This window comes from Callorhinchus milii, unplaced genomic scaffold (assembly GCF_018977255.1).
Source record: "Callorhinchus milii isolate IMCB2004 unplaced genomic scaffold, IMCB_Cmil_1.0 Scaffold5, whole genome shotgun sequence".
NCBI lineage: Eukaryota > Metazoa > Chordata > Chondrichthyes > Chimaeriformes > Callorhinchidae > Callorhinchus > Callorhinchus milii.
This window is the reverse complement of record NW_024704746.1, coordinates 49636480-49663523: the sequence shown is the minus strand read 5'-3', so window position 1 is coordinate 49663523 and position 27044 is coordinate 49636480. Positions and strand designations below refer to the sequence as shown.

The following is a 27044-nucleotide window of genomic DNA, read 5'->3' as shown; positions in this document are numbered from 1 at the left end:
TTCCAATAATTCAGTACTCCCTCAAGATTGCTTCGGAGTATCAGCCCAGACTCTGAGCTCAAAGTTACAACATGGGATTTGACATTTCTGACTCAGAAGTGAGAGGATTGCCAACTGAAACAGGCTGACACCTGAACTCAGAGCAGTACTTGATGAGAGACGGAAGTTTCTCCCAGTATCCTGGCCAACAAAAATAAAATGGCTGTTCGTGGGACATTGCTATGTCTGCCACATTCATCTATAGAATACATGGTCATTATAAATCTTGGGAAGCAATTTGAGACATCCTCAGATGTGGCAGGTACTGTATAAAACACAAAGATTATTATATTGCAAAAAAAGGTTGTTTTCTCAAGTTTCATCCACACTAACACAGCACCCCCGGCTAGGCTCAACTGGGCCTGACTCCCACTGGATCAATTGCAAGGTCCTCACTCATAAATCTTATCACCCTCTTGCACCTCCTTAATCTGTCTGAAATTCCATCTTCCACTTGTCCCTAACTCATGTGACATCCACGCCATCATCATTGGCTGAGCTTTCAGCTATTACACCCCTAACCTTTGGAACTCTCCCTCTGCCCCTGGTTTCGATTCTCTCTATCACCTACAAAATACAGTCACTACGCTTTCCAGAAATTGACCCAGTTTGAGGCCTTCTATAGGTCAGTTCACTTTTCAGTCTATTCTGCGAAGCGCTTTGAGACGTCCAGAGGACGTGAAAAGCGCTATATCAAATGCAAGGATTATTGTTATTATATTATTATCGGTGGGGCATCACTTTTTAAATATATATTACATTCAGATTTTGAATGTGACCTGACAGTATAGGAACAGGTACTGGAAATAACTGGGTGGTTTGGAAATAACTGGGTGGTTTGGAAACGACCAACTGAGTCCATCTCAGTCCTGTGGAACATTCCTTTAACAGACAAAATAAGCTCAAAGCTGTTTATTTCAGCTGCTGCACAATCGCTGCCCCCCAGTGAATCCCAATGCTGAGTCCTGACCCAACACATTCTCTTTATTCTGACTGCGTTTTGTTTTGCCTTCGGGGAATTGAGAGCAATTTTCGAACGTAGTTGGTTGTGGGATTTGTAGTTCCCGTTGGGACAAAAAAAAAACCCTCCTCCGATCTCCTGCCCGAGGAGCGCCCGGTGCAGCGCACCACAAGTCCCAGTCGCTCAGCAGGAGATCGACCGCAGCTTAAAGCAGCAAAAGCATTACCACCAACAGCGGAGCTCAGGTGAGAGACAGACAGATAGGAAGGGATCGAGAGAGGTGGAAGAGAGATTGGGGGGGGGGGGCTGTGGGGAGTGGGGGGGGGGCTGTAGGGGTGGGGGCTGTGGGGGGGGGGGGGGCTGTGGGGGGGGGGCTGTGGGGGAGTGGGGGAGGGGGGGCTGTAGGGGGGGGGGCTGTGGGGGAGTGGGGGGGGGCTGTGGGGGAGTGGGGGGGGCTATGGGGCTGTGGGGGGGGGCGCTGTGGGGGAGTGGGGGGGGGGGGGGGGGCTGTGGGGGCTGTGGGGGAGTGGGGGGGGGGCTGTGGGGGGGGGCTGTGGGGGGAGTGGGGGGGGGCTGTGGGGGGGGGCTGTGGGGGAGTGGGGGGGGCTGTGGGGGAGTGGGGGGGGGGCTGTGGGGCTGTGGGGGAGTGGGGGGGGGGAGGGGGGGTGACAGTGCCTGACTTTGGTTTCTTGCTCTCATGACCTTGGATTGGCCACACACTTGAGGTTAAGTGATTTTCAGAGCGGGACTCGGAAAATAATGCTACAAGAATTCTTTCATTTCCAATAACATCATCATCGTCATCGTCATCAAAACCGGCCAAAGGGATCTCACAATATTTTACTGTAAATTGTATTAACCGACCGTACGGTGTAAGCAAACGTGGCAGCCAATTCATGCGCAAGTGCTGTAAATAGCAACATGGACTTAAGATTCAGAATAAGGGGCTAGGAATTAAGGGGAAGAAAGTGGAGAATCGTTGTCAGTAGAGCCGGGTCAAAATAGGGAGAGGTATTAAGCGGAGTGTCGAAGGGATCTCACTGGGACCCCTCTTGTTCCTCGTATATATTAAGGATCTGGATTTGCAGGTAGTTACGTTTGCCAATGACGCAGAGTTGGGAGCGCTGTGTAATTAAAGGAGGCGACAAATATCTTACAAAGAGAGTTTTGTAAGATAACTGGGCGGATAGGTAGTAAAAATACAATACAATACAAAATTGCCTTTGTAAAGCGCCTTTCATGTAAGGGATTAGGATTTAGGACCCAAACGGCGGGGTGGGTAGGACGGCGGAGGGTGGTTTGGAATCAGAGAGGGTGGAGGGCAGAGAGGGTAATAATAATAATCCTTGCATTTGATACAGTGCAGAGAGGCTGAAGGCCTGACCATCGAAGGTGGTGCAGGCTGGGGGTGGGACATGGTGAGCCTGAGATCCTGCTGAGCAGAAGGAGCAGACAGATTAATAAGGGATTAGCAGATTGGAAAGGTAGGAGGGGGCAAGACCATGGAGGGCCTTGAAGGTAAGGATGAGAATTTTGAACTCGAGCCGGGCGAGGGTGGGTGTGATGGGATCTGCCCCTCCAAGACCCTTATGATGAGCCAGGCTAGCCAGCTGGTCTGTTACAAGTGCTCTTGAGCACATAGAATCATGGAGCACAGAAGGAGCCCATTCGGCCCATCGTGTCTCTGCCGGCTCTTTGTAAAGAGCTCGCCAATTCAATCCCACTCCCCAGCTTTCTCCCTATAGCCCTGCAAACTTGCCCTTCCCAAATAATTATCATCTTCTCTCTTAAAAGCTGTTATCGAATCAGTTTCCACCACCTTTTTAGGCAATGCATTCCATAGCCGGACAAATCGCTTTGTAAACAAATTTCTCCCCATTTCACCTCTGTTTCTTTTAACAGCTATTTTAAATCGGTGTCCTCGGGTCAATGACCCACCCACCAGTGAAAATAGTTTCTCTTTGTTCACCCTATCAAATCACCTCATAATTTTGAAATTCTATAAGTCTCCTCTTAACCTTCCCCGCTCCAAGGAGAATAATCCTAGCTTCTCTAGTCTCTCCTCATACTGAAGAGTCCCTCATTCCTGGCACCATCCTGGTAAATCTCCGATGCCTTGACATCCTTCCTAAAGTATGGTTCCCAGAACTGAACACAGTACTCTAGCTGAGGCCTAACCAATGTTTTATAAAGGTTCATCATAACTTCCTGTCTTTTGTATGTCTATGCCCCTATTTATAAAGCCTGGTACCCTGCATGTTTTTTAAACAGGTTTACCTATCTGTCCAGCCACCTTCTCTGTTGTTCCTTGTTTAAAAAACAACAGAGAGCGCATGGAGAGGGTAACAAAGGTTCCTGCATCCTGGCTAGAATCTCATTGGAATTTCTCAAATAAGAGACTCTATTCCTAATCACCGCAAATTTGCTGTGGGTCTCATTTTCAAACGCAGATTAGATAGTTTTAGGAAATAATATTATGGGATACAGTACATAGGTAGTTTGGGACATGTGTGCATGCGATCGCCAGGAAGATGGAAGGCGAACTAGATGGACCTTGGTCTTTTTCGTCTAGCATTTCTTATGTTTGTATGTTCTTATGCCTCGGGAGAAAGTAAGGTCAAGAGAGGGATTCACTACAGTGTGCCTATCTTACTCTAGCATTAGCTGACAGAAAGACATGCAATGGAGTCAGTGACCATTTTTTCCTGTTCAGATGTATAGTGTTTGTTACCCAATCAGTTTGAGTTGTTATTACATCGTGGGGATAAGTATCTAGCCAATACCATTGTTCAGTATCAAATTATGCTGAGTCTGAACTCCGCTTTGGTAATACATCACACGGGTCACAGGTGAGCACTCCTTTTGTTTTTTTTACACGCCTCCATTCATGTGTTTCTCTCTGGATTCTGTGCAAGAGTTGCACGCTATCTGTGAGAGCAGAATGTCTTGGTGGAGTTCATCACTGTTGAACAGACAAGCTTCCCCTGGGTGAATGAGAGAGTGAGAAAGTGAGTGAGTGAAAGATTAAGTTTGTCTGTGAGAGAGTGATTAATAAAGTGATCGGTTGTGCAGGTGAGTGCGAGACCAACAGAATGTGTGTGAATGAGTGAATGCATGAGACACCAAGCATGAGTAAGCGAAAGAAAGACACAGCCTGCCTTCATGCTTAAATTACTTTATAGTACAAACGTACAGGGCGTTGTGAAAGGATTTGAAAAGGATCTCTCTCTGAACTTCTTCAACTTGCTTTCTCTGCAATATATCTATGCATGTCTCTTTATCTCCACACTATAAAAATACTGTACACACAAAAGACTATAAAAAACCTTATTGTGCGCTGTGCTGATTTGTGTGCCTTTCACATTAAGAAAATGCCCCGAAGTGCTTCACAGAATTTACTGTGAAATGGATTGTCTGTGTATTTTGTTGGCGAATGTGGCAATCAATATACACACAACAATGACCTGCAAAGTTGAAGAAAAGAATGACCAATTTTATCTGGCCAGGACATCAGGAAAAACTCCCTTGAGCCATGGGATCTTTAACATCTACCTGAACAGGCAGACGAAACCTCAGGATGGCACGTCTAAAAATGCAGCGCTCCCCCAGTATAACAGCTTAAGTGTCAGCCTGAACTGTGAGCTCAAGAGTCCCAACATGGGATTTGACACACAGTATTCTGAGTTGGGGGCATGAGTACTGATATTAAATATAAGGGGACTGGAGAAGAGGAGACCGGATCAAACAGAGCTCTTTCAGAGAGCCACATGGACATGACCAGCTGAAGTGTCTGTCTTGTAAAAATAATACATAATTTTAAAAATTGCCCAGATAGTACAGAGTCACACCACTTTACAGTTTATCCTGTGAAGTGCTTTGAGACATCTCAATGACATGATAAGGCACGTTATCAAATGCAAGGATTATAATTCAATGATGCTGTGATTCTATTGTATCCTTGTTTCACTGTTACCCGGCAAGGGTATCTACTGTTTAGACTTACCAACACCGTGGTCCAGGGCGCAAACGCCAGCAACCGAAGACAAAAGCACCCAAGCACCGTCTCAGGGATTATGACTCTGGGATGATCCCGTTTGTACGCATCCCAACTCAGGTCACTTTGCTTTCTATTCTACTGATAAGCGATCTCTCGATGCACATGTTGTGAACGTAATATCGGACGGTTTCAGGTGAATTACAAACCTGAGCCTAATGGCCTCCTTTTTTACATATGATAGTGTCAGCTTCCCCCCACCTCCCCAATTGGGTGTCAGCCCCCTCCCCGGCGAGGTGTCCTTTATCAGCCTGGCTCAGTTGCAAGCACTCTCATTTCTATGTCATGAAGGTTGGGTGTTCAAGCTCCACATGAGGACTTGACCTTGCAGACAAGGCTGATGCTCTGGTGCAGAGCTGAGGGGCAGCATTGCATTAAATCAAGGTCCCATCTCTGCCTGTTCATCTGTTAAAGATCTCTTGGTACTATTAGAAAAGGGAAAGGAGTTTCTCCCAGTGGCCTGGCTACCCATTCCCCAGATAAAAAATCACTTCTTGCCTGTTTGTTAGGGATAAACACACACTTTACTGCATCTATTTGCTTTTCTAACTAAATATACGCCAGCGAATACCTTGCTGTCACTGGTCATTCAATGCCCTTGATGGGCTAATATTTATAACAAATAATCCTTGCATTTGATATAGCACTTTTCACATCTTCTCGACGTCTCAAAGCGCTTCACAGAATATACTGTACCACCTCTGTTTGTTCAGCCAGGGTTTGTGAAGGCATCACGACAAACCTCGGAGCATGGATTCTACCAGGGAATTGCTGGGGCTGTTCAGCGGCTTGTCAGAGATCAGCGCTGGGAAGTTTACCATCGGATTGCTTGTGCTTTTTCTGTGCCTTCTTTACTGGTAAGTAAAACCTCACTAGTTTGGAATTTAAACGGGACGAGGGCATGGAGCTCACTGAGCCCTTCCGAGACACTTCATCCAGCCTGCATAGACACTGATAGAAGGTCCCTCAACACACTTCACTGCCTTCTCATCTAATATTATGTCAGTCTGGCTCAGTTGGTAGCACTTTTGCCTCAGATAGAAGATTGTGAGTTCAAGCCCACGTCAGGACAGATAGGCTAAGACTGGAACACCAGCCTAGCCTTCTGACTCAGAGACAAACGTGCTGCAAACTTGTCACAATGTCTGTGCTTTATGAATTACAAAGAGTTTTCCTGATCTTTTCTCCAACAGGTATTCTGTTGCACCTTACTCAAAGCTGGAGCGCATTGGCATCAAGCACCCCAAACCACTCCCTTTTGTTGGCAACATGTTTCTCTTCCAGAAGGTAAGTTGTCAGCGGAGGGATTGTAATGTTATAATAAAAATAAATAATAATTCTTGTATTTGATATAGCGCCTTATGTCTTCGAGATATATCAAAATGCTTCACAGAATTTACTGTAAAGTATAGTAACTGTATATTTTGTGGGCGAAACACAGCAGCTAATTGCGCGCAGCAGTGTCCCACAATCAGTCATGGATTGAGTGATGAATTTTTTTTAAGGAATTATTATCCCCGGAAAAGCGATCCACCAATCAACTAACAACTAACTGGGTTCCTACTTACTGCTAGGTGAATAGAGGCGTGTGGATTAAGGAAACTTGCCTATCCTTTCGTCCTGTCGGGAAACGAACCCAGATCTCTCACTTGCGAGGCGAGTGCTCTAACCACTGAGCTATATGACTCTTTATTTGGGAGGGTGACATTTATTAGAGGGGCTGGTATTTATTGGGTATGGAGGGCTGATATTTATTTGGGGGGCACTAACATTTATTTTGGTTAGTGGGGAATATTCTGACATAGTATTTTGAATGCGTTTTGGGGGGGTTGTTCGGGTGATTTCTGGAGGGGTTGTATTTGGGTTGGTTTTTGGAGTTAGAATCATAGAATTATACAGCACAGAAGGAGGCCATTCGGTCCATTGTGTCTGTGCCGGTTCTTGAGCTACCCAAATCGATCCTACTCCCCCGCGGTCTCCCCATAGCCCTGCAAACTTGTCCTCCCCAAAGTTGTTGAGTTTGAGGTGGCTTTGGGAAAATTTATTGGTATTGTTCTTGGGGGGGTCGCTATTGAGTCTGTTTTTAGGCTTGTCCTTGGGATAGTTATTGGGACTGTTTTGGGGGTTGTTTGCCGTGTCATGAAGTCTTTTTAGGCCTGTTTTTAGGCTTGTTCTTGTGTGGTTTGGAGAAATGTCTTGGGGTGTTTTAGGCCTGATTATTTAGGTGGGTTTTTCATGGATGGCTTCTGGGATGGTTTTCAGGGTTGTTATGGGGAAAGTTCTGACTGTTCTTATGGGATTGTTTTCTAGCATTGGCTATGGGGTTATGTTCAAGGCCGAAATAGAGACTGATTTCGGTTTGCTTTTTGGGATTGTTTTTCTTCCTGTTTCTGGGGTTCGTTTTGGGGTAGTTATTGCGGTTCTTTTGGGGATAATAATTGGGGAGGTTCTGGGGGTATTTATTGGGGCTGTTTTGGGAGTGGTTTGGGTTGTTAATGAGTCTGTTTTTAGGCTTGATCTTGGGGTGGTTTTGGGGGTAGGTATTGGGGTTGTCTTTGAGATGGTTTTTGAGCAATCTCAGACCATCACTTCATCTCCCTTAACTCCTCAATCCCTCTCCCCACCACTACCCAACCCACCTCCATCCCCTACTGCTCCTGGAAAAAAATCTCCCCACCCCCTTCCTCTTGGCTCCCTTGGAATCACCTGAACTCCTCTCTGCCTAACCCTTGACTCCAGGACCACTGTTGGCCTGACTGAATGTCTGTCAGACATCAAGTCCTGGAGGAGAGCTAACTTTCTTCAGTTGAATGTCAATAAGACCGAGGCTCTCCTGATTGGCTCCCGTCACCCTTCGTCACCTCAGACGCTGACAGCATCACCATCCATGGTTACACACTCCACCTTGCTAAGCCAGTCCAGAACCTTGGGTTCTTGTTTGACCCACAACTATTCTTTCTACCCCACATCTGGGCCATGACCCGCTCTGCCTTCCCCCACCTCCACAACTTCGCCCAGCTCTGCCAATGTCTCACACCACAAGGTAACCGAAACCCTCATACATGCTTTTATTACATCGAGTCTCAACTATGCAAACTCATTGCTTGCTGGCTTCCCTAACTCCTCCCTCCACAAGCTGCAGATCATCCAGAACTCTGCAGCTCGTGTCCTCTCCCGCACTAGGCTCCGTGATCCTATCACCCCCATCCTTGCCCACCTCCACTGGCTTCCCATCACAGAGAGGATACAGTTCAAGATCCTGGTCCTCACCTTCAAAGCCTTCCATGGTCTTGCTCACCCCTATCTCTTCGACCGCCTAACCCCCTACCATCCTGCCTGCTTCCTCCGCTCAGAGGGCTCCGGGTTGCTTCATGTCCCCACCTCGTTCATCCCACTATTGCCGGGCAGGCTTTCCGCTACTCTGTCCCTACCCTCTAGAACTGCATCCCGCAGGCCCTCCACCTTGCCCCCTCCCTTGCTTGCCACTTTCAAGACCCATCTCAAGACCCTCCTCTTCGACCGTGTTTTCGATTACCCTGTTTCCCCCCGCCCTCCATCCTCCCCGACCCCCCAGCTCGTGTCCGTAACTCTGTCTGTCCGGCGCCTTGGAATGTCCTCCCGGTGTGAAAGACACTATACAAATATAATTTTGTTGTTGTTGATTTTTTGTGCTTTTTTAGGAGTCGTTTCTGGGATGGTTTTGAGGATTGTTATTGGGAAATTATTCCGGTTGTTTGAGAGGCTGTTTGGGTGAATGGGGGATATGGGGGTAGTTATTGGGGTTGCTTCAGGGGTAGTTATTGGGGTTGCTTTAGGGGTATTTATTAGGGTTCAGTGTAAGAGACAGGTAGTGCTTTAGACAATATGTTAACATCTTTTCAGGTAGATGTTAAAGCACCATATGAAAAGAGAAGGGAGCTTCTCTCTCCCTGTGTCCTGGCCGACAAACTCCCAGAGTCACTAACTTCAACAACAAGATTCCATTTATAAAGCGCCTTTCACGTCAGGAGGACGTCCCAAGGCGCTGCACAGTTGGGTCATGACCCGAGCAGGGGGGAAATGGTCAGGGTGAGGGAGGGAAGGGAGGGAGCGAGGAGGGGGGAAATGGTCAGGGTGAGGGGAGGGAAGGGAGGGAGCGAGGAGGGGGAAGAGAGTCGAGAGGGGAGCTGAAGGCTCGGTCAAAGAGAAAGGTTTTGAGACCGGCCTTGAAGGAGGAAAGGGAGGAAGCAAGGCGAAGGCACTGGGGGATAGAGTTCCAGAGCCTGGGGGCTGAGAGGCTGAAGGCCCGACCACCGATGGTAGGGCGGTTGGGGCGGAGGACGTGGAGCAGACCGGAGCCAGAGGAACGGAGGGTACGGGCAGGTAGGTAGGGGGATAGTAGGTCGGAGAGGTAGGAGGGAGCAAGGCCGTGAATGGCCTTGTAGGTGAGGATGAGGATCTTGAAATCAATCCTCTGGGGGATGGGGAGCCAGTGGAGGCGAGCGAGGGTGGGTGTGATGTGGTCCCGAAGCCTGGTGCGGGACAGTACACGAGCTGCAGAGTTCAAGGCTGCTCGAGGGACATTGCTGGGCACAATTTGGCTTTCGCATTTGCTCACAGTATAACAAGAAGACGTGAAAAGCGCTATATCAAATGCAAGAATTATTATTATACAGTCACTGCACATTTAAAGAAGTCATCCCAACATGAAAGGGGAGGATGTCTCAAAACGCTTCACAGCATTATGTTGGGATGCAATAAGTGAGTGAAACACGATTCCGGGATGAATGACATCTGTCTCCAGTAACTGAATGCCTAGCGTTCCCTGCTGTAGCTGGTGTCCCAATGTATGCCTTTGCCTCAGTTGATAGGCTGTTCCATTCTTTTTGGGCTTTGATTTCCTGTGCGATGGGCAGTTTACTTTGCGTCTCAGTGCCTTGAGCATATCCCTGGTGCCTCCTCAGTCAGACAAGATGCCCTTTGTGTGGCTGTCACTGCCTGGCCTATATATAGCTCTTGAGCCTTTTCTGTGCACGGCTTCTAAGCAACCACAGTTACGGATGTATGGTGGCATTGTCTGGTGACGCTAAGGGGTGGCCTCTGCCCAGGCTTCCAGCCCGCTGACGACTGACAAGTTTTATTGAAGTGCCTGTGATGGTTTCATTATATAACAGGTGCTATCGAGCTTCCTTCCCCAGAGTCTCAAATCTCTCCCTCATTACCCGACACCACCTATTTCACAGATATTCTATACCAGGATATTAACTCACACTATTGCCAAACTACTGTGAAACAGTAATACCATCCATCAAATAAGATGTTAAATAAGATCCCATCTATGCCTGTTCAGGTGGATGTTAAAAATCCTATGGCACCATTGTAAAAGAGGAGGGAGTTTCTCCCTGTGTCCTGGCTGACAATCATTCAGATAAATACAGTTTACTGTATATCCTGTTAATCGCTTTGAGACTTCTCGACAATGTGATAAGCTGCTATATCAAATGCAAGGACTATTATATTATAAAAATTGTTGTGTGAAAATTGGCTGCCACATTCACTTACAAAATATGCAATCATAGCATTTTACAGTAAGTATTGTGAGGTGCTTTGCAACATCAAATGCAAGAATTACGGTAATAATCTCAGCACGCACAGAGTGCATCAGGCATTTCCTGCCTCCGGTCTTGTCAGCCAGAGTGAAGCTTATTGCCCTTGCGTAGACTCGCAGGAACAACTTAGTGAGTGACATTGAACGCATTGCATTTCCTGTACAAACAACTCCATGGCCATTCGTTGGCAAAATTGCCGACTGCTGAGCTGGGGGTGTTATTGCTGTGGGCTTGTGTACGCAAACAACTGGTCTGAGACTTTCCCAGCTTAACTTTAGACAAAATGCAGACAGAAGACAGAGGGAACTTTCACTAATTGTTATGGGTTAGGTATGAGCTCAGCTCCCAGGCAACTTTAACCCACTGCACCACTAGTATTTAACTTGACTCCAACTCCCCAATCTTAACACAGCCCTACATACTATGCCACAGTTTACAACCCCCCACACCCCCCACTCCATACTATCTCCCGCTTTACCCATGCCCTGCATGCTACAACATCCCACAAATGGCCATAAAGTGAACAGTTTTTATCTGGTGTATTGTTGACCAGGAGAAACTCCCTTCTGTTTCCAATACGCCATAACATCTTTAACGTCCACCCGAACGGGCAGATGGAACGTCGGTTTAACGTCTCATCTGATTGACGGCACCTCTAAAAATGCAGTGACCCCCAGCTCAGCACTGGAGCATCAACCTGGACTGTGAGTTTAAAGTCCGAATATGGTGTTTTAACCTACAAGCTTCTGTCTCAGAGGCGAGTGTACTACCTTCTGTTAAACTAAAGATTATCAGCCAGGTCACTGGGAGGGACTTCCTTTTTTCTTTTTGAGAAGTATTGGGACTGAGGAAATTCAGTTAATTGACAGATTATCTTTTCTTCCTCCAATACAGGGATTTTTTGAAGTTCAGCAGCAGATGGTGAAAAAGTATGGCCGAGTGTGCGGGTAAGAGGGTCATTTGCATAAAACCATCACAACACATGGGAAGGGCAGGCAGCGACATTTCGAAGTGCGGTAACGGACCACTGAGGTTCACAACAGATTAGAGCAAATATTCTGGATTCACTGTGCCCTGTAATGCTTGTAAATTTCCAATGGTTCCATAGTGCTTGATTCTCATTGACCCAACAAGACTAAATTTTCATTGCTGTTATGCAACCCCATTCTGAACCTCTCTTTGTTAGAATGATTATTATTAATAATTACCGTATTATTAATTATTATTTAGGTATTTAGTTTTGATAATAAAGAGAATGAGTGAGAATGAAAACCCTCTTTGAGAAATAAAGCAGCTGGAATCTGAAAACTGAAACAATAAATGTTAGGACCTGGATTTATTCATAATAATGCATCAAGCTATGAAATGTTTCAAAGCTCTTCAAAGATTTTACTGTAAAGTTTAGTGACTGTGTATTTTGTAGGCGAACATGGCAACCAATTTACACCAGTAATGTCCCACAAACATCCATGAACTGATTATATGCGGAGGAATCAGCCAGGACACCGGGAGAAAGTTTAAAATCTCACCACAAGGCTTGAACCACCCACAGCCTTCTGACTCTCAAGTGAAATTGCTGCCGAGTGAGCCAGGTTGACAAAGCAGTAGGAGACCATTCACGCCATCCAGTATACTTTGCCTTATTCTGCTTTATTTAATTATGGCAGATTGTTGATTCCTATAGCTTAGTGGTTAGAACACTCGCCTCGCAAGTTGTTTGATTCCGCACTTTGAAATGTTGCTGCCTGCCCTCCCCATGTGTTGTGATTCCCTTAGGCAAGTTTTGTTACTCCACACGCCTCTGTGTACCTGTTTACTCCTGACCCAACTGTCCAGCGCCTTGGGACATTCTCCCGACGTGAAAGGTGCTCTCTAAATGAAATCTTGTTGTTGTAGCAGTAAGTAGCAACACGGTTGTTACTCAATTGGCAGATCGCTTTTCCGGGGGTAATAATTCCTTCAAAAACAAACTAAAATTGGTCACTTTAATCCATGACAGTTTGTGGGACACTGCTGTGCAAAATTGGCTGCCGCATTTCACGCACGAAAATATACAGTCAATTCACATTACAGAATTCTGTGAAGCTTTGAGACTTTTTGAAAATGTGACAAGGCGCTATATAAAATGCAAGGTTTATTATTATCTTTTAACTGCCTTTCCTGTGTATAACTGACTTGTCTCTGTGGCTGGATATGACTTGTCCCCTGACTAGCCAGCTATCCATGTGCCTTTTAAATTTCCTGATTCATTCCACCCAACTGGGGGCAGACCATTTCCACTGCTGCCTCAAGTTAGCACTGGAGCAGCACAGCAAAAGATGAACATGGAAAATGTTATATGTGGAACTCTCAGTCTGGTTTGGGTACACTTAAGCATGGTGATGGGTTTCTGCTTGTGTCAGACTTATCAAAAATAATTATAGCCCACTTATCTCGGGCCAAAGCTTCCATCCACAATCTGTTCATTTTTCATACTTTACTAACATCTGATGCCTCCCAACTCCACACAGATGCAACACTACATCAAATCATCAATCACAGTGCTTACTGCATGCGTCCTACTCAGACTCCCATCTGAAATATGCGCACATACACACACACATCTAGTGGCAGGGTATGCTCAGAGCAGGAGTAACATAGCCTGAAATGGCTTTTGTGAGCTGGCTGTGTGCGCTGTGGAGTAAATGGAACTCCATCCCCCAGTGCCTTCGCCTTACTTCCTCCCTTTCCTCCTTCAAGGCCGGTCTCAAGACCTTTCTCTTCAACCGTGTCTTCAGCTCCCCTGTCGACTCTCTGCCCCCTCCTTGCTCCCTCCCTTCCCTCCACTCACCCTGACCGTTTCTCCCCTGCTTGGGTCCCGACCGAACTGTCCAGCGCCTTGGGACGTCCTCCTGACGTGAAAGGCGCTATATAAATGAAATCTTCTTGTTGTTGTAAATTGCTGTGTGTAAGTTGGCTGCCACGTTTCACTACAAAATACAGTCACCACACATTACAGCAAATCTTGTGAGGAACTTTGAGATGTCTTCAGAAGTAAAAGGTTTGATATCACTGTGGACCCTGAATCAGAAATCAATGATTACAATCCAAGGCCAATCTCTGGAACTCCCTGCTTCAATTTCTCCTCTTACCCCCCTCTCTGCCCATCTCAAATCACACCTGAAAACTTTCCCTTCCAACCATGCCTTCGGTCACCTCCCCTCTCTTTCCAGCTTAACAATGGTGTGGTTTGGCGAGTCAAACCACACCATTGTTAAGACACTATTCGTATGAAGAGCGCTATATAAATGCAAGTTGTTGTTGTTGTTGAATTGCAACAAATGTATGGCTTTGATTCAAGATAATCACAGAAGGAATTAAAGGGGAGGTTGGAAAGCCACTGCCCATAGCGATGATTTGGAATGTGGAATTGAACGAGAAGCCAATGCAAAAAAACAAAGACCAAGCTGACGCTCCAATGATGGAGGGAATGCTATGATATTGAAGGTGCCGTCCTTCAGATGAAACGTTAAAACCAAGGTCTCCATTTGTCCATTCAGGTGGACATTAAAGTTCCCAAAAGAGAGGTTTCTCCCAGCGGACTGGCCAATAATGCTCCAGACAAAAATTGGTTATTCACTTCCTGGCTGTTTGTGGGACACACACCAATAAGTTTTTAAAACAAAATAGAAGTCGTTGGAAACACTCAGCAGGTCAGGCAGCATCTGTGCAGAAAGGAGAATGAGTCAACGTTTCGGGTCCACGACTCTTCGTCAGAACTGGGGCATGTTGGAAGGGAGAGGCCTTTAAGGGCTAACAGAGGTGGGAGGTAGGGCAAGAAAGGAGTGGGGTAGAGGACAGGGGATGATGGGTTAAAGAGGTGTTAATACTGCAGAACAAAGGGGGGGAAAAGTTGCCACAAAATACGCAGACCTGAAACAGGCCTGTCCTCTACCCCATTTTCTCCTTTGTCGTCTTTGCCCTATCTCACAGACGCTGATAATTGTCTCACCAGACCAATACTACAGCTTCCCACTCATAGAACAGAACTACTTCCAGTGTGTCTCAAAGCACTTCAAAGGATTTACTGTAACATTGGATGACTCTATTTTGCATGCAAACTTGGCAACCAATTTGCACACAGCAATGCTCCACAAATAGCCATGAAGTGAATGACCAGTTTTTATCTGGAGGATGTAATTTTAATTGAGCTATTGTTGGCCAGCACATCAAGAGAAACTCTTTTTTTTCAAATTGTGCCATGGGATCTGTAACGTCCACTTGAACAGACACAGATGGGACCCCGGTTTAACATCTCATCTGAAGGATGGCACCTGTGTCAATGCAGTACTCCCCCAACATTGCGTTGGAGTATCAGCCTGGGCTGTGAGCTTAGTGTCCCTGAGGTGGGGCTTGAATCTACAATCTTGTGGCTAACTGAGGAAGATTTTGGGAGTAGTTAAAGAGATGATTATTTGGATGAAAAACATGATCAATATTTAATGTCACACTTGCAGATACTACTTTGGTCGTCGAGTGACTATTATGGTTGCTGACCCGGACATGCTGAAGCAAATTCTGGTGAAGGACTTCAGCAACTTTGTGAATCGAATGGTAAGAGATACTTACGTGTTTCGATTGGGTTGACAAACTCACATTGTTAAGAGAAATGTAGATGCGTCTGATGAACACTGTCCATCTCAACGTCCTAGCTAAATTGTATATTGTACATTTCCCAAGTGGAACAGATGAAATAATAGTTTATACTTGTGGATTAATCTCGTGTAGTGCTGGTTACAAAGTGGCTCACTTATTGCAACTGACTCTCGACTCTTGAGTGAGAAGGTTCTGGTTTACCGCTCCACGTTTGAACTCACATTGTCATTGTCAGAGGTGCTGCAATTCACATGAGATGTTAAACCAAGGTCCTGTTCGGGTAAACTTTAAAAATCTCATGGCACTCCTGGAAAAGAGAAGGGAGTTTCTCCTGGAGTTCTGGCCAACAATCCTCCAGATAAAATTGGTTGTTCATTTTTTTGTGGGACGTTGCTGTGCACAAATTGGCTGCCACATTCCCCTAGAAAATACACAGTCACTGAAGTTTACAGCAAATCCCTTAAAGCGCTTTGAGACATCCTACTGATATGAAAGGAACTATATCAAATGCAAGGTGTGTTATAGTGCTGCCTGAGTGATCACAAACTCAAGGTCAGAAGAGGAAACAGACCAGACAGTTCAGCTTTACCCAGAGACTGCTGAATGCAAGCAATTTATTCCTCATGACAGGTTAGCAGTTTCAGACAGCAATAAGGCACATGTTTGCTGGAAGAATTCAGTCATGGGGTTTCTCTACAAATTAGAACTCTGCTGGACTCTTAATAATAATGGTGATATTGGATACTATGTCTTTCTTGCTAAGAGGATGTCTTAAAATAATTCACAGGATTTGCTGTAAAGTGCAATGACTGTGTAGTTCTATACCCATCAATTCCTTTCTCCCTCTTGTATACATCATAACAGATTTTTTAAAACCGTTTTAAACACTGCCTTTTCTACACACCCTTTATACTGTACATGAACAGCTCCAGCCCACTTGCCTGCCTGCCCACTTTATACCTTCCATTTGACTGCCAGTTAAGCAGGGTCTTCTTGGAGCTCAACTGGCTACAAGGTGACATGCCTGGCAATGGAATGTTGGAATCAAGCCAGCCCTCTGGCAGTCCCGGGAGTCCAGTTCCTGAGCCAGGCTGGTACGCAGTATTCAGGGCACGGCTGATGTCAGCACAGCCAGCCTAGTTCATCGGCAGGACCTGGAAAGGCAGACCAATCACTGGGGGCTGGAGTTATCCTTCTCAGCTCCTGTTAACCCTGCTAAATCCGTAATGGGTAGGGTGGTCCTAGCTGGACAAGCAGCGGGAAAGCTTTCCAGGCAGCAATATCAATGGCAAGCTTACGTGGTTTTAGCTTGTTAGACTTGCAGCAGTGCCCTTAAGCACACTCTGGGGTTGCCAAGCGTTGGCTCTTGCCAACCTGCGCCTAAGACTTTGCGTAATTAGGTAAGCAGGATGCGTCCCTCTAGGGAGAGAGTGCGCATTCCATTTCAATAATCTATTACTGGGATTTCCACGTGTAGGTGGGAGGCATGAAATCTCAGTTTGATTTGGATACTCTTAAGCATGGGGATGGGTTTCCGCATGTGTCAAACACTTGGCTGACCAAACAAAACACTCTGCCAGTGAAGTCTTCTGATGTTGCGCATTCCATATTCTCACAAGTTTTCCTGAGCATTAACAAACAAGAGCAGGAGGAGGCCATTTAGCCCTTCGAGTTTGTTTCACCAGTTGCTTCGATCTTGGCAATCCTTTCGCTCCAATGGCTTTTTCACCATCCCACTTAATACCTCTACTAGCGATTAGCATTAATGTAAGGATAAGTTTCTGTCTATCTCTCTTTTAATACTAACAAAAATCCTTGCAGTTAACACACCATATCAGTAAAATATTTGAAACAATTCACAGGTAAAGTGTCGTGACTGTCTATTTTGTAGGTAAACAGGGCAGGTGATCTGCATACAACAAAATCCCACAAACAACCATGTATGGGGGATTGTCGGCCAGGACACTGGGAGAAACTGCAGTCTAAGTGACTTGTCTCCAATGTTAAACTCGTATCCTGTTGTACTGCATGTTTCTTAGCTCTTATTGTGCTGGGAGTCTGATAACACCGAGTTTCTTTCCTTGGATTGCATTTCAGAAATTGAACATTGTCAGTAAACCAATGAGTGATAGCATTCTCTTCCTGCAAGATGCAGAGTGGAAGCACGTCCGTAGCCTCCTGACACCAACCTTCAGCGCCGCAAAAATGAAAGAGGTGAGGAACGGGCAATTTATCAAGATTCACTAGGTTGGTTCCTGGGATGAGGGAGTTGACCTACGAGGAGAGGTTGAGTAAACTAGGCCTATAGTTTCTAGAATATAGAAGAATTAGAGGTGATCTTATAGAAACCTATAAGATTCTTAAGGGTCTTGACAGGGTAGATGCTGTGAGACTGTTTCCCCTGGTTGGAGAATCTAAAACTAGGGGTCATAGTCTCAAGATTAAGGGTCAGCCTTTTCGAACTGACTTGAGGAAATATTTCTTCACTTTGTGGAATTCTCTACCCCAGAAGGCTGTGGATGCTCAGTCCTTGAACATATTCAAGATTGAGGTTGATAGCTTTCTAAAGGATAGAAGGGAATTAAGGGATATGGGGATCGGGCCGGTAAATGCAATTAGGTTAGAAGAGCAGGCTCGAGGGGCTGAATGGCCTAATCCTGCTCCTACATCTTATGATCTTATGAAACAGAACTGGACCCTGTTAAAGAGCACACATAGGTGCCTATGGTCACTTCCCCCTCCTTCCTCCTTATTCAGTGATCCAAGCCCGCCACTGTGAAGCACTGCAAGACATTATCCTACATGAAGGACACTATATAAATGCAAGTTAATGCAGTCATATATCCTGAGAAGTGCTACTAAGAGACATTCTCCCGACATGAAAGTCACTGTATCAAATTTCAGGATTAGTACAATGATTATTCTAAAATATAGTTCCAATGTTCAAACAACAAGATAAGATTTCACAGATTTTATCAATATCCCCATAAATACAGAGGTCGTTACAGGTTCCAATGTTTACCTTCTTTGTATTGCAAAATAAATTCTTCCTTGATACCAGTCATTTCCTTTTCAGATGTGCCCTTTGATTAACCAAGTCACTGACATTTTAATGGAGAATCTGAAGAAGTACGCAGACAGTGGCAAGAGCTTTAACATCCACAAGTAAGCAGTGCATAACATCAAAGAAGCACATCCCCAGTGAAACAATTAGAGTGTGCATTTTTGTGATGTTCAAATATTTCAAAGTGCTTCCCTGAAACTGCTGTTATGTGCAGTGATTGTTGTATGCAGCCATTTTAGCAGGGCGAAACCTTACTCCACAAGCCTCTGTTTACTTAGCAGTAAGTAGGAACCCGGTTATTTGTCGATTGGCAGATTGCCTTTTCGGGGGTAGTAATATCTTAAACAAAAAAAATTATTTGGTCACTCAATCCACAACCATTTGTGGGACACTGTTGTGCACAATTGTCTGCTGTGTTCTGCCCGCAAAATATACAATCAATTCACTTTGCAGTGTATTTTGTGAAGAACTATGAGATGTCTCAACGTCATGATAAGGCGCTTTTTCAAATGTGAGGTAGAATTATTATTATTTTGTGCATAGCAAGGTCCCAGAAACTGCCCATGGTGAATAATCAATTTTATTAGGTTGGTTGTTGGACAGGGCACTGGGAGAAACTCCTTTTTCTTTTCTGCTCCATGGAATCTCTCACCCCCACTTAAACAGGCAGCCAAGACCTCTGTTTTGAAGGACAGCATCTCGAACAATGCAACACTTTCTCCAGCAATCCATTGGAGTGTCAGCCTAAACTATGAGTTCACAACGTGGAGATCCCATGTGGAGTTTGGACTCACAGACTTCATGATATGATATGGCATTACATCAAACCAAAGATATTATTCAGTTTCATTTGGGCACATAGATGTTGGCTGAGAGATACAAGACAACAAGAATTTAATATAGAAAATCAAACTATATCCTCAAGAGAAGGGGGCGGTTCCCTAATATCCCAACCGGTCGTAGAAGGGTCGGGCACATTGTGACATGACTGACGTCAAGACCGGCGACATCAGGTGACCACTGATGTGACCTCCTGTGCAAAGCATTCCGCCCCCAACACCCCACCAAAACTCAACCAGCATAACAAGGGGGTGCCTTATAACAGGGGCTTCAATCTATCTCTGTCTTTCTTACAGGTGCTATGGAAATTTCAGTATGGATGCGATTGCCAGTGTAGCCTTTGGGACCCAAGTGGACTCCCAAAACAACCCAGAAGACCCATTTGTGAAACACGCCAAGATGTTCTTCGATTTCAGTTTTTTCAAGCCAATTATTTTTCTCAGCAGTAAGTGCCAACTTATGTTTTACTCAATGACTAGAACAGGTTGCCAGGAAGGGTGGTTGAGGCCAGGGCATTGGATTCATTTGAAAAGCAGGTTGATTCTGTGAATGGAAGGATGCTAAGGTGAGTGTGAGATCAGATGAGCTGAAACCTGTGTGAGTGTATATAGAATGCTGTATAAATGCAAGTTGTTGTTGTTAAATGTGTATATTCACTTGGTTTCATTGACTCCCAATCCCCCAGCAGATTGAGTTCAAGTTCCTTATTCTCACTTTCAAATCCTATCTCTGTGACCATCTACAAACCTACCAACCCTCCCTTCGCAAGCATTGGCCTGCTTCATGTTCCCCACCCTATCTGCTCCACAATCAGTGGGCGAGCTTTCAACCATTTAGGCACTGCTCTCTGAAACTCCCATCTTGGAGTCCCTCCAACTCAGCCCTTCCCTCCTCACTTTCAAAGCTTGCATTGAGGCTTATCTCTTGGACAACACTTTGAGTCATTTTTCTCCTCCCCACCCTCTTCAATTCCCACCCCTCAGGCACTGGGTGTGAATTGACAGCCTTAACTATTGGATGCATCAATAAAGTATTTACCAACCCTCCCATTTTCTATTGCAGTTATATTCCCGTTCTTCATGCATATCCGGAATATCTTGCCCTACACAAGGCAGAATGAGATGAATAATTTCTTCAGACGAGTGATTAAAGATATCATCGCACAGAGGGATCAGCAGCCTCCCAATGAGGTTAGCATTTCAGTGACAATACATCAAAAGTTATATTTAATCCTTGCATTTGATATAGCGCTTTTCACGTCGGGAGGACGTCACAAAGCGCTTCACAGAACACACTGTAAAGTGAATTGACTATAGATTTGTGGGCGAACGCGGCAGCCAATTGCGCACAGCAATGTCCCACAGACAGTCGTAGTTTAAAAGTGACCAATTTATTATTGTTTTTGGTTTTGGAGGGATTATTATTAGGCGTGCTTGCCCAAGGTTTCGCCCTGCCGGGAATTGAACTCAGGTCTCTCGCTTGCAAAGCGAGAGTTCTAACCACTGAGCTACAGGACTCCACCTGTATATTTATATAGCACATCTCACATTGGGATGATATCTGAGTGTGCTTCACACCTGAGCCTGGGGTGGGGGGGAAGATAACCAAAAGCATAGTCAGTTGTTATTCAGTGCTCATTGTTATTAATTTACAATACTTTAATTCCATTCCCATGCTCTTTCCCTGTAAGCTTTATGTTTATCCACAATTGCCCCAGTTTCCCACAACACATTGCTCAAGCTGTATAGAGCTCTGGTCAGGCTACACCTGGAATACTGAATATGGTTGTGGTAGCCGTAACGTAAGTGGGTTGCCCAGGCCCTAGAGGAGAGAAATGAGGGTGATATATGAGGAGGAATGAGCTCTGAACAACCATTAGACAAGCTCAGGCTCTTCAGTCTTGAAAGGAGACATCTCAGAGGGGGCTTTGTCAAGGTACATGTGTTTTTAAATGGGACTTTACATAGAAAAAGTGGAAACTACAGCTGAAAGACAGAACAGTTTGAATACTCCACATGAACCTCCACATCACATCCTGAATCCCCCTAGCTGTTCATCACAATCCTCTATTCTTTTCTCCTTCCTGTAATGGGGAGTGAGAGAGTATATACCCAGAACAATAATTTCAAATACTTCAAGGTTGTAGAACAACCGGACATAAGCTTAGGGCTGCAAAGGACAATTTCAGGACAGAGCAAGGAAGTAATTCTTTACCCACAGAGTAAATAACGACTGGAATAGTGGTTGAGCGCAAGATGCTGGACTCATTTAAGAAATTGACGCTATATCAGGAAGAAAGGGTTGGTAATCCAGAAGGATGATGTCAAATGGGGTTGAAGGATGTTCTAAACTCCTAAACTTTTAAATCTATAGTGGCTATTTTAGGAGCCTACTAGAATTTTCTCACAGGGTTGGGATCTGGATTGCCTTGCCAAGAAGGATAGTGCTGCTCTGATCCATTGTGAATTTTGAGAGAAAAGTTGACTGATACTCCAATGCAGTGCTGCATTGTCAGAGAGGCCGTCCTTTGGATGAGATTAAAACCGAGGTCTGGCTGTGGAGGTGGACGTTCAAGATCCCACGGCACTATTTGAACAGAGAATAGAGTTTACCGTGATGTCCTGGCCAACAATCCCCCAAATAAAATTAGTCATTGACAAAATATACACAGTCACACCACCTTTCAGTATAGCCTGTGAAGTGCTTTGAGACATCTTGATGACTTGAGATGCACTATACCAAATGAAAGGATTATTATTACAACAACAGAATTATATTTGTATACTAGTATTATTATTACTTGATGGCTGTTTGTGGTGAAGGTGTTTTAAGACTTTTGTGACAAGGTGCTATATCAGATGGAATGATATATTATATAAGTGGAGTGTGTTACTCAAGATATATCATCAGTTATTGTAACAAGCAGTACAAAGTTTGGACAAGTAGAATGACACTGATCCTTCCTTTCCTCACAGAGACGCCAGGATTTCCTACAGTTGATGCTGGAAGCCCGGAAATCCACCCCCTGTACCAATGTGGAGAACTTTGACATGGCCCAATATGACGAATGGTCCGAGAGTCCGAGTGCACAGGCCGCAGCCACAAGCAGCAGCCAGAGATCCCCGCGCAAAATGCTGACTGAGGACAACATTCTGGGTCAGGCTTTCATTTTTTTCGTGGCTGGGTACGAAACAACCGGCAACACTCTCTCCTTTGCCAGCTATCTGCTCGCAACTCACCCAGAGTGCCAGGCAACCCTGCTTCAGGAGATAGATGAGTTCTGGGAACTTCATGTAAGTGAAATCAGAATAGTTCACTGTAATGTGAACCTTGTATTTGATTTTTAGTCCAAATCCCTGATTATCCAGTGCCTTGGGACATCCTCCTAACATGAAAGGTGCTATACAAATGCAATTTGGTATTGTAGAGTCCCAGCATGTTAACCAAACGTCACAAAGCACTTCATAAGATTTACTGGTTGCCTGGCTCAGAGCCCTCTCGCCTCTGAGGCAGGTGTGTGTTCAAGGCCCATGTTGGGACTTTGATCTCACACAGTCCAGGCTGACGCTCCAATGCAGTGCTGGGGGAGCGCTCCATTGTTGTCTCATCTGAAGGAGGTGCTGTCCTTCAGGTGGGATATAAAACCGAGGTCCCAGGTCTTTGCCTGTTCAGAATGAAGACACCAAAATTTTCTTTACCCAGAGGGTAAGTAACAGGTTGGCAGGAAGAGTGGTTGACCCCAGGACATTGGACTCATTTAAGAAACAGCTTGATACTGTGATGGAAAGAGCGTAGGATGGATATTCTAGAAGGATGAGATCAAATGAGCTAATAGGCCTTCTTTCAAAATTCTCTTGATTCCACTCTCACTGAATAAGTATTTGTCCTGGATCAGGATACGTTTAGACTGGAGTGAAGCTCAAGTGGAAGATTTCTCGTATTGTACATTGACTCATCCACATTATACCTTCTCAGAACACTCCAGATTATATGAATGTACAGCAGTTACCGTATCTGGACATGGTGCTAGCTGAAACCCTGCGAATGTATCCAAGTGGTGTCAGGTCAGCACCTCACTTTATTCTGATGGATATACCGTGTTACATCAATATACATCAATAATACGTCTTACAATTCTCGGTGTCAGAGTGTGTCTATGAGTGTATGTGTGATTGAGAGAGTATGTGCGATAAGAGTGTGTGAGAGATAGACAAGACAGAGCGTGTGTGTCTGTGTGTGAGTGCACAAGTCTGTGTGCACATTGTGAAATGAAACCGTTTTATTGGATATAATATTCATAATCATCCCAGTATTTGATATTATAATTTTGTTTTGGGAAGCTGGGTGTTTTATATGTACAGAAACCAATCACTCTGTGTATGTTAGTGACTGTTTTGGTGAAGTCTGGCACCCTCTGGTTCTGGTCCAGGTTTGGCCGTGTGTGCAAGAAGGACTGTGTAGTGAACGGACAATTCTTTCCGGAAGGTACAACCTTGGAGGTTCCTGTTGGTGCTCTTCACTATGACCCGGAGTTTTGGCCAGAGCCAGAGAAATTCAAACCAGAGAGGTTCGTGATTACAATTGAAAAATCCCCCAGCTTCCACAGTCAGGTAACCCTTTTATTGCGCGCTCTGCTTACCAAATTCTGGAGAATATTAGGTGTTGCCAAGAGTCAAGTTGGCAAGAGTCAACGCTGGGCGATCTAAACGTGTATTGGATTAACCAGAGTTTAACCAGCTAAAACTGCCAAGCTAGGCATTGAAAGCATTGGCTGGCAGGTTTCCTGCTGTTTGTCCAGCTTGGACACCCCACTCCAATTAGAGCTTTGGCTTGCAGGATTAACAGGAGCTGAGTGGGAAGAATGCCTCCTTCCTTCAATATTATAATAATAAACATTACCAGTCAGACATCAATGAGCCCTGGATGAGCTCTAACTATCTTCAGGTAATGTAGACCAGACAGAAGTAGCACCTTTTCATCTCATCCACTGACACCATCAACCTGCATGGAAGGGTAATCCACCTCAAGGAGCCTGGCCAGAATATCAGTATCTTGTTTGACTCCCAACTGTCCTTCAAATCCCACATCCGTGTTCTGAACCGCTCAGCTTTCCCTGACCTCCGTAACGTTGCCCGACTTCGTCACTACCTTGCTCCCTGATCCACCGAAACCCTGATTCACACATTCATTGCTAATTGACTATTAGCCTTGACTATGCTAATGCCCTGCCTACTGGACTCCTTAGCTCTTCTGTACACAGACAATCTGATTGAATTATCCCAAACTCTACAGCTTGTGTCCTTGCCAGACCAGGCCCTGGGGACCAATCATCCCCCATTCTCACTCGGCTTCATTGGCTCCCATCCGCCAGAAGATTCAATTTCAGATTGTCAATCTGACTTTTAAATCCCTCTATACTGGCTCGCCCTCCCTCTGCGACCTGCTACAGTCCTACCAACCCAGCTGCTCTGTGACCTCCTACAGCCATACAGGCTTAGCCGCACCTTCCACTGTGAACAGTGGCCTGCTTCATGCCCCGAATCTATCTGCCCCACCATTGGCAGCCAGACCTTTCAGTTATTCTGCCCTGGCTCTCTGGAACTCCATTCCGGAATCCCTGGTACTCGCTCCCCCACCCAAACACCCCCCCACCACCACCTGTTCAAGATCCGTCTCAAGATTTCCCTCTTGACCACTGCTTTTCAATCAGATTCACGGCTGAGATGAAAGCGAAGCGCCATCCCTTCGTCTACCTGCCATTCGGTGCGGGGCCAAGAAATTGTATTGGGATGAGACTGGCACAGATGGAGACCAAGATCAGCTTGATCAGAATACTGTCCCAGTATCGCTTTGAGACTTGCCCAGAAACACAGGTATGTCTAAAACTGACACTTCCCTTTAACAGTGAAACTAGCTGTGATACAGTAGTTCAGTGGCGGAGGGAGTGAGGGTTGGCAATGAAAGAATGCAATATTACACTTTGCCAAATTAGAGATATCAAGGCAAAATGCTTGTGAATAGCCCATTCTGTCTCTGGATTTTCTTTCATTGAGAATCGGCTGAAAAATTTCCACAGACAGATGAGGACGGCACACCATCTTCTCAACTGGCAGAGAATTCTAAACTTATCCCCAAACCAGGTCCCATTTCCACTCTCACTGAGGAACAGAGCAGCAGGAGAAGGTGCAAGGAAATGTTTTTGATCTGACTTCCCACCAGCTCAGCTCCAATTTGAAGCAGTCCTCCTCTTGGTTCAGATCAATCTGGTTGGAGACATGTCCCCATTCAGCTTATTGGATTAGAAGTTTAATTTTTTTTTGTCAGTCTGACACACAGGGAAACCCATCCCCATGCTTAAGAATATCCAAACCAAACTGAGAATTCCATGCATCCCACCTACACATGGTATCCCGCTGTTGGAATGGAATGCGCACTCTCTTCCTGGAGGGACGCCTCCTGCTTGCCTAATTCTGGAAAATATTAGGCACAGATTGGCAAGTGCCAAGGCTTGCGAACCCCAGAGAGTGCATTCGGGTACTGTTGGGAGTCTAACCAGCTAACCACACCGTTTGCCATTGATATTGCTGTCTGGCAAGCTTTCCCGCTGCTAGGGCCACCATCCCGATACGGCTTTGTCTTGCAGGAGCTGAGAGGGATGACTCCCTGCCCCCAGTGACTGGTTTGCCCTCTCGGGTCCTGCCGATGAGCCACTGCTGTGCTGTTAACAGGAGTGCCCTGGAATACTGCGGATCCACCTGGCTTAGCAACTGGACTACCAAAATCGCCACAGAGGGTTGGTTCGATTCCGATCCTCCATTGCCAGGCATGTCACCTCGGAGTCAGTTCAGCTTATCCCCCCCCCACCCCAAGGAGGATAGTTACTAGTTGGTCATTCAACATCTGACGAGTGAGGGTTTGAGCCTCACAAGGTGGATGGTCGGTACAAGGAACTCCCTACGAGCTTCCCAGTGGGCAATGCAGGGCACTGCCACCATCTTCCTGTCTGCAGCTCAGGCACACTCCCTTCCATTGAGCGATGGTTACACCAATTGGAGGTGCGACTATTGACCCCTTATGCTCACAAACTACACTTTTTAAACAAGGAGAGAATGTAATTTATGTGTTTTCTCTGACACAGAGCAAGTCAGTGTGCAGCAGCTGAGCAAGGGAAAGGCCTCTTCCACTGATGCTTTCTTTTCAATTTGCTTTCAGATTCCAATGAAGGTCAGATCGGTTGGAACTCTTGGGCCAAGAGATGGATTGGTCATAAAGATTGTACCACGGAGAGTGTAAACCCCTTTTCAACAGCTTGTGGGGAGAAGAACCCAAGAATGGATCAAAGCAAGAGGCACTGAACACTGCTTTTGAATGCAATTTTTTCTCTAGAATATGTAACAATCTATGAGGTGTGATAGCATGCGACGATAGGCTATTATGTCCATCTATGGGGTCCACGGGAAAGCAGAGATTGCGCTAATTTTGAAGACACAGCTCTGTTGATGCCCTAAACTAATCAGTGTCAAACTGGGTATTGTGCGTGTTGGGAGAATTTGAAAACACGGGAGGTGGATTTTTAGCACAAAAATGAAATTTTAGTTCCCGGAATGAATTTTTAGCGAGTAGAATAATTTCAAGCAGAAACAAGAGTGAGTGCATTAAATTAAACATGTTATACTGTTATAGGAATAGTCATATGTTTTTTGGGGTACGTTTCACTATAACATTTTGTTGTTATTAGGAAGTTTTAGTCACAAATATTGCTTGAAAATCTGTACACGACAGAAAATCTGCTTTTTATTTCTGAGACTTTTGGAGGGGGAAATAAATCAGATTAAAATTTGCTTTTTTAACAAACAGTTTTTT

General features: G+C 45.3%; 1 protein-coding gene across 1 annotated transcript; it reads left to right on the top strand.

Moving 5' to 3' along the window:
• Positions 1-1123: 1123 nt before the first annotated feature.
• tbxas1 (thromboxane A synthase 1 (platelet)) lies at positions 1124-27037 on the top strand. The gene is made up of 14 exons (XM_042335731.1): positions 1124-1245; positions 5768-5911; positions 6248-6341; positions 11537-11589; positions 15139-15235; positions 17375-17491; positions 18354-18442; positions 19478-19626; positions 20244-20371; positions 22157-22474; positions 23157-23245; positions 23611-23748; positions 24892-25054; positions 26394-27037. The coding sequence occupies exons 2-14, from the start codon at positions 5805-5807 to the stop codon at positions 26472-26474; spliced, it is 1623 nt and encodes a 540-aa protein (XP_042191665.1). The 5' UTR covers positions 1124-1245; positions 5768-5804; the 3' UTR covers positions 26475-27037.
• The last annotated feature ends 7 nt before the right edge of the window (positions 27038-27044 follow it).